General features: G+C 34.0%; 1 protein-coding gene across 1 annotated transcript; it reads right to left on the bottom strand.

The window, feature by feature from the left end:
• Positions 1-1,335: 1,335 nt before the first annotated feature.
• LOC134262306 (transient receptor potential cation channel subfamily M member 3-like) lies at positions 1,336-7,273 on the bottom strand (the record flags this gene model as incomplete). Its single annotated transcript, XM_062744679.1, has 6 exons — positions 1,336-1,878; positions 2,052-2,280; positions 2,465-2,588; positions 5,372-5,550; positions 5,927-6,092; positions 7,084-7,273. Coding segments are annotated over 6 exons (1,371 nt in total), but the record flags the coding sequence as incomplete, so codon positions are not given.
• Positions 7,274-8,730: the final 1,457 nt, after the last annotated feature.

The raw sequence follows: 8,730 nt of genomic DNA, 5'->3' as shown, positions 1-8,730 counted from the left end.
TATGTTTGCACTTTTTATCAGAGATACAACATTGAGCAATTGATGGAATAAAAAAAATTAACGATACGATGTTATAAAACCCTTATTTTCTAATCAATCAAGAAAATCTTATATACCATGAATTATCAGTTAAATTGCAGTTAAGGGTGACAAACAAACTGTCAAATCTATTGCTCTCAAAAACATTTCTATTCAAGTTTATACATGATTTGGGATTAAAATTAATCTTACTATTTCCTGAGCAACAAAGTTTCTTGTCCCTATTTCTTCAATTTAAAATCGAGTCCAGTATTCAAATCTAAAAAAGAAATAACTGAAGATATTCTTTAGAGGAGCTGAATCTCTATTAATTGGGTCAATGAATGAACTTGTTACACTCTTGTACATTTGAATGCAGTTTTACAATATGCATTTCTCAAAATAAGATGTTCATGTAGCCAAAATGCTAGTAAAATTAGTTATTTCCTCGAAAAGTAAAATGAAGGAATGGGAAATATGACATTTCAGTATTGGCTTCATAAAATCCTGCTGAAATCTACAGGTTCAAAGTTTTTATACTAGACATTTTCATAAACATAAAGCTATATGTATATCATAAAAAGATTTTTCTGGTTTTGTAAAAATAGTAAGAACATAACAATTAAACCTTGTATCTCAAAATCCATGGGACCCCCCCCCCCCACCACCACCACCACCACCCCCGCCAAAAAAAGATATCTTAGGGTTCACGACACATCAAGGAAAAAGTGATTGGGACTACCAAATGACTTTGACTTAAGTTATCTATGGTAGATTTGTTTGAGATTTTCATGTCTCATAAACCAAAGGTAAATTAAATGAATGTTATACATTTAATATCAATAACTATCTCAATAAGAATTCAACAGTCATCACCTCTTTTAAAATTACGGAGAAAATAAAATCTCATCAAAACTAAGCATTTAAATCATTGATCAAAACTCTTCATGGGAAAACAAGCAAAAATTGAACTGGCATAAAGGTTTAGTGTTACTTTATACAACCTTATATTGTAAGTTTTCCTGGCTTAATTCTAAAATGTCAAAAAGACTCAAATACTCAAAATACACTTTGAAGTTTATTGCTACCAGTTGGTTTTCCATTATTTAGTCTCTATGCCAAAATGAAAAAAAAATAAGCATATGGTTTTGTTTGGAAAAACTGTTTCGAAAAGCTTGGAAAAATCAAAATAAAAGAGAATTCAGGAATTTTTCTTCAGTTAAGGTCGCAAAGCACGATCAAAACTCGATCAATCGAAGCAATAATCGAAAAAAAGCAACATTGTTAAATTTATATTTCATATACAAGTATTTTCCTTATCTCAATTACACTTGAAGGAAATAAGAATTCCTATTTACAAGAAACTTAACAAAATATTCATTCTGTATCGGACAGCTGGTGGCTTCCTCGTCGTTTAAAGATTCTCTTTTTAGATCGCCTTTCGTCCTCTGTACTGCTCTCCACTCGGAGAAGTGATTTCTTGGACCGCATCCTCCGAGGTCTGTCAGAATCAGAGTCACTGGGCTGTATATCAAACGACTGCGTTCTTCTCGGCATACTTATAATGATAGAAGAATCTGGAACTTGCGGCTGAGCATCATCACTATCAAAGGAATCATCAGTCAAATTATTTTGTGTCGTCTGGAGACGTCGTAATAACAGATTCTTGGGATTCGAGTCTGGACCCTGCCTTATTGGGGACCTGGTTTCTAAGGGAGAGTCCTTATTGGCCTCACTTTCAGGTTTGGCTTTATTTCGTTGATCCAAGTTTATAATTATTTCCTCCATTTGCTGCTGCTTTTTCTTCTTTTCTTTTTTAAGTTTCTTCTTTTTCTTTACTCGATCCTCATCAACATCGTCCTTATAATTTACACAAAACATTGAAGAAGCTTCGATTTGTATAAAGAAAAATGTGTAACATTCCAAATTACCTATTCTTCATGCTTTAAATACTTAAAGTTATTTAAAAACACTTACTATGTGTAGGGGAAAACATGACTAACAAAATGAAAGTGAAAGTTAATCACCCTAACCTCCTGTGTTTCTTCTTTGGTTTTCTCTTCCTCTTTCTCTTCCAACATTTTGGCATAGTCAAGGACAGCTTCAGTCCTAGGCCAACCGCTGGGCTCCAAGGGACAAGACTCTGGTGTGGTCTTTTGGGTCATTTTGACTGTCTGTGTGGCACTTAACGTCTGGTTAAAAGAACTGCCTCCGTGGTCAGCGGTCAGTTCCTCCTCCACCAATTTAAACAGCTCTTCTACCCTGAAATGAATAAAGGACAATTCTATTTGCTATATGTTTTTTTTATATTTAACTTGATACACAAACTTTAATGTCATCTTTAATGTTTAATTTCCGTGGAAACTTGATACCGTGTTCGTTCATGTATTGGCATTCTGATGAATCTCTTTGCTCTGTATTTATTCGTTTGAGAAAGCTGCCTTACCGCTTTTGTAGTTTAGATTCTGTCGAATCTTTTTGCTCTAATTTAATACGTCTTAGATAGTTGGCCATTTCCTCTTTCTCAAAGAGATGAAGAAATTCCAAGTGTCTCTGTGTGAACTGTACACCTAAGATGAACACAAAAATATTTTTTAAAGAAACCAGATATTTATTTGAAAAAACACATTACTCCACTAGTTATAAATTACTCCTTTCACTATCAATACACTTTAAAACCAAGATGTGTTTGTAAAAATACTATGCGCCTGGCGACAACAAAGTTCAAGAACGATATTTTAAGCATATAGGTCACAGCCAGGAAAGGTCACACCTTAATGTCATTTGAAAGAACTTAATTTATGGAGTAGGCATATTAAAAATGAAGTCTCTATTTCTTATATGGCTTAACATTTATGGCGAAAGTTCAAAAAGCTATTTCTACCATGTAGGTCATAGTCAAGGTCACAAGGTCATTGAGCTTGATGTCATTTTAAAAATCAGAAGTCTCTGTTGAGACTGTAGCTCTACTGGTTTGTACTTATCAAAAACCATTTCACTATTTTATGTAACTTTGTGTAGTCTACTTGTATGCCAACTTATTTCAAAATCAAACTAAAACTGTAGAAGGAGTAGCGTTTTAAAGGAATTTCACAGATAATTCTATTTTTAGTAACCATGGTAACACCGTTCATCGAAATCAAAAACCGATGCACTATAACATGTATCTTAGTGTAGTCTACTTGTGTGCCAAGTTATATTGAAATCAGACCAAAACTGTAGAAGGAGTAGCATTTTAAAGGAATTTCACAGAAAATTCTATTTTTAGTAACCATGGCAACACCGTTCATCGAAATCAAAAACCGATGCACTATTCTTTGTATCTTAGTGTAATCTACATGTTTGCCCAGTTATATCCAAATCAGATAAAAACTGTAGAAGGAGTAGCGTTTTTTAGGAATTTCACAGAAAATTCTATTTTTAGTAACCATGGCAACACCGTTCATCGAAATTAAAAACCGATGCACTATTCTATGTATCTTAGTGTAGTCTACTTGTGTGCCAAGTTATATTGAAATCAGACCAACACTGTAGAAGGAGTAGCATTTTAAAAGAATTTGATAGAAATTTCTATTTTAAGTAACCATGGCAACACCGTTCATTGAAATTAAAAACCAATGCACTATTCTTTGTATCTTAGTGTAGTCTACTTGTGCGCCAAGTAATATTAAAATAAGACCAAAACTGTAGAAGGAGTAGTGTTTTGAAGAAATTTCACAGAAAAATCTATTTTTAGTTACCATGGCAACACCGTTCATCGAAAATAAAAACCGATGCACTATTCTATGTATCTTAGTGTAGTCTACTTGTGTGCCAAGTTATATTGAAATCAGACCAGAACTGTAGGAGGAGTAGCGTTTTGAAAAATTGTTTACAGACGGACAGACAGACAGACAGACAGACGGACGGACGCCGGACGCATTACTATCGCATAAGCTCTTCTGGTCTCTGACCAGTAGAGCTAAAAATCAATTGTTGGTATAGGCATATTAAATATGAAATATCTATCTCTTATATGGTTCAAAAGTTACAGCGAAAGATCAAAAAAGCTATTATTAGCATATAGGTTACAGTCAAAGTCACAAGGTCATTGATTAATGTTTTAAAAAGATCGTTATTAATTGAGTACATGTATACATATTAAATATGAAGTCTTTATCTCCTTTGGTTCAAAAGCTATGGCGAAAGTTCGAAAAAAAAAATTTAAGCATAAAGGTCACAGTCAAAGTCACAAGGTCATTGACATTTGTTCATTTGAAAGAACTCAATTAGTAGAGTTTGCCTACCAAATATGAAGTCTCTATCTTTCACGGTTCAAAAGCTATGGCGAAGGTTAAAGTTGATAAACGGATAAACAGATAGACAGGACAAAAACAATACCAGATTGCCCTGGATCTATCGATTCAGGCGTATAAAAATAATTTTGGATTTCCAAATTCACAATTATACACAATATATTTTTAGTTTCTTTTTCCTAGAACAAAACCAGACTCATAAAAACATAAACCTTCTACAAACTTTGCCTAGGTGGCTGTTAAACTTCCGATTTCTTTTAAAATTATGCTCTCTGCTGCTTTTTAGATTTAATGAGAGTAATGTTTTTCACGTGGTATCTCCAACTTAGCTGTGTAGATAAAAATTTAGTTCAAAGGGAATGGATACATATTTGAGAATCTAAATTGTGTTGAATTTTTGAATTTGTTTGTCTCTTCATACCACAAAACAAGAAAATTGAACTTCCCACAAAAATTAATAATTTCACAATTTCTTATTTTAAATAATAATTTTTAGATCTCATGACATCTTTCTTTACCTATCTCCTGCTCTACTTTAATCAACCTTTGATCTCTTTTCCCCCTCATCTTTCATGTCTTAAACTCTCCCTTTTCTATCATTATGAAATTTTTCAAGGTTTCCCCTTGATTTCTATCCTGAAAGATTCGCCAGTTTTCCCTTATCTTTTCTATCCAGAAAGATTTGACAAGTTTCCATTTTTTATCTTGAAAGATTTGATAGTGTTCCCTCTGTTTTATCCTGACAGATTTGCTTGTCATCTATTTACTATCCTGAAAGATTGCCAGTTTTTTCTCTCTATCCTGAAAGTTTGGCAACTGTTCCCTTTTCCATTTGAACAATTTGCCAGAATGTGTCAGATTTTTCTTTTCCTCTCCCTCTGGGTTGACCATTTCCACTTTCTCTCCCCATAAATTTTCCCATTCTCCCCTGTGCTTCCACATTAGAATTATTCAGTTCCTCTTCTCCCATCCCTTAAGTTTCAAAGTTTCCACCTTTTCAACCACCTCAAGTCTTGATCCTCAACTTTCATATGATCTGCAAGTTTGATCCCTCTTACCTCTGGATTTTTTTCGGCAGCAGGTTTTCCTAGCCAGCCACTTTAAACATATGTACACGTGGGGGATGATGCTTAGGGGCGGGACCAAGGCCGTCTTGTTGTCAAACTCCATGGTGAGGAAGTACATCTGGAACTTCCAAATCTCGTTCGATTTCTCCTCAACCTTGGTAAAGATATGGCTGAAAAAAAAAAATCAACAAAGAATGTTGTGACGAACAGGTAAACAAAATATTTATCAATTTGACACCCCTATGCGAATTTATTTTGTTTTTGTATATTTCCCTTGTATAACTAATACCCATATAATTTTGTATTGTGTTTAAAGGATTAATTTAGCGTTAGCACACTATACCAAAATAGTGAACGGTTGACTTTTCTTGCAGAAATATATTAACCCGCATGATAAGTATCGAACCCGTGATCTTGAAAATGTTAGTCCGTTACCCATAACACCACAAACAACAATGATGTATCATCGACTATGGAACCTGAAAACTTAAAATTGAAGCTGTCTGTACATTTAGTTTTACAAAAGAACTTAGATACTGGACTCACTTGAAGATGGCGATAAGAAGATTAAACAGTAGGATGTTCCCCATGATGAGGTAGCCTGCACACAAGATGTAAACAAGCCAGTGTTCCTGCTTACATTTAGCCAGTGCCACCAAACGCAACATTGTGCTGTTAATCCCTTTCGCTTCGTCCACACAGGTGATATTGCCTTAAACATAATTCACCAAGATTGAATTATCGTAAATTTTCCTTACTTAAGCAGCAATATAACTTCCTTACCTGCAAATGACTAAATTGATTCAATACGCAAGAGCATGCTCTACGTATGCACAATTTCTAAAACGGATTAATTCATTGACAACCAAGTTAATAAAACAAGAATTTCAGTAGTTTCAATTTAAATCATCGATTCGTTAGTTCATTGGTCTATACAATGACCTTGTCAGCAAATACAGTTTATCATTGAGTCGAATGCTGACTGACGCTTTTCATACTATTTGTTAGTCCACTATTCATACATTATTATGACGACGGACTTTTCTGTTATTTCCTGATCATGACAAGGAGCACATAGCGGGTGTGACAGGTCGACAGGGGATACTCACTCCTCTATGGCACCTGATACCACCTCCAATGTTTTGGAGGTCCCTGTTCTCTCTGCTCTTGTTTTATATTGTGTGTGGACTTTTGAAATTGGATACTGTTCGTTATCTCCATTTGTTTCAATGATAACGGCAATGAGTTTTCATCAGAAATAAAGGGGAAATATTCAGTCAATGTATGTTAAATAAGTTAATATTTAAAATGTTTAAATAATATTTAAAATGTTATCAAAGATAAATGGTGAATTTAACTTTCAACAATTGCATTGACGCCAATTTTTTTTTGAATACGTATATTTTAGCTATATTTTGTGACCATCTCAGAGAATCTTACTTTCATATTTGTCATAAACAAAACTAAACATTGATACACTTTCAAACATAAAATTATACCTATTAATGAGATTTTGAGATTATTGAGGTCCTCTTGAGACTTTTGAGACTTGTTTTCAAAACTCTGTTTTTTTTTTTCTTACCGACTTTTAAAATAATCAGATATGATTTGTTATTTTGGGTTCTAAAAGATTTTTTTTTTTGGTCTTACTGACAATAAATCAACTATGTTTTGATATTTTGGTATCGTTTTTTATTACTTACTTTTAAATTTCTTAGTTTCTTCAAACGCCAATTCTCCATATAGCTCCCAATAGGGATAAAACACAACGTCTTTTAGGATATCCCATATGCTTGATTCTTTTGTCTGTCTGTATAGAAGTGATTGGATGGCAGAACCATAGGCCAAGAGAAAGACGACCACAAGCAAGAGAAACATACACATTTCTTCAAACTGAAAATCACCAAAACTTCAATAATTATTTAATTTTAAATCAAAGGCCCGAGTGTTTCGAATGAATCTTGAAATGAAAGAAACTCACTCATTATAAGTATCTTATTACTATTTCACTTTTGCTTTTCATGATTATACATAAAAATTAACTAAACATAAGTACTGCTTTTAAAGGCATTGTTCGCAATATTTTTTTTTATCGCCGCTATTCCTACAACCATTATATAAACTCCAGACCTTTTAACAATTCAAAGTATTTCGCTGTAGAGTTCTTACCTGAGAGGATGTACACCTTTATTGCTGTGCAATTATCAAGCACACTGATATTTTACAATTAAAAAATCAAATTTAACCCACCTTTTCCGAACCAGGAGAAAAGTTACATCAAATGTATAAATCTTTGCATTATATACAAACAGATTGATTGTATACTATTTAACGTCCCTCTCCAGAATATTTCACTGATATGGAGACGTCACCATTGCCGGTGAAGGGCTGCAAATTTAGGCCTATGCTCGGCACATACGGTCTTCGAGCAGGGAGGGATCTTTATCGTGCCACACCTGCTGTGACACGGGGCCTCAGTTTATACCCTCTTATCCGAAGGATCGCCCCATTTAGTCGCCTTTTACGACAAGCAAGGGGCAAGGGGGTACTGAGAACCTATTCTGACCCGGATCCCTAGGGGGTATATACAAACAGATAATTCACTTAAAAAATAAAATCAAACCATGAAAGGAAAACTATGGTGCCCCATAGAAAATTACACGTAGGTCTCGAGTTGCATGTATGCAAGCGGGTGTTATAAAATCGAATGGTTCTTATACAGGTCGAGACCACTAGATTTTGTTCACGTCAGCATATATTTAGCTTTCCGTTTACTTTATCGACTGAAAAATAAGTTGCGATGTATTATGGGCTACTACAAATTCTTAGTTGTGTTTAAAAATCAAGAGCAAGTTATGGAAAATCATTTTTTTTAAATTTAGGAATGAAATATTATTAAATGACATATAATCTTTCATTTCTAAGCTCACATTTACAAAATAATATCAACCTATAATACATCGGCCTTTACCATTGTTTAAAGAGACATAGGTGCTATCGTGTCGATAAAGCATTGAGAGTTATTTTTTTCCCTGTGATAAACTTGAACATAGTTTAAGACAGCAGTACAATGTGCGCCATTATTAGTTATCCTCTCATCATTATCAAAATGTTTCTTGGTACGAGCAAACATCAACGTGTTTGTGTGGTACTCGTATTTGAAGCAACTATCAATTAGGCTTAAATAATTCCAATATCAAATGTGAGCATGGACCAGTGTCTTTGGATAGTAGTCATTCAGTTTTGGCCTTATAAAGTGAAAAAAGTTCTAAGTTTTTCCGGTGATGAAGTAAATATTATCCCAGCCGGAACACAACGTTGCTAAATTTGGACAATGATAGTGTCGGACT

The sequence above is a fragment of the Saccostrea cucullata genome, unplaced genomic scaffold (assembly GCF_032062105.1).
Source record: "Saccostrea cucullata isolate Sc308-1 unplaced genomic scaffold, CSIRO_AGI_Scuc_v1 ctg11577, whole genome shotgun sequence".
Taxonomy (NCBI): Eukaryota; Metazoa; Mollusca; class Bivalvia; order Ostreida; family Ostreidae; genus Saccostrea; species Saccostrea cuccullata.
This window is presented reverse-complemented; position numbering and strand designations above follow the sequence as displayed.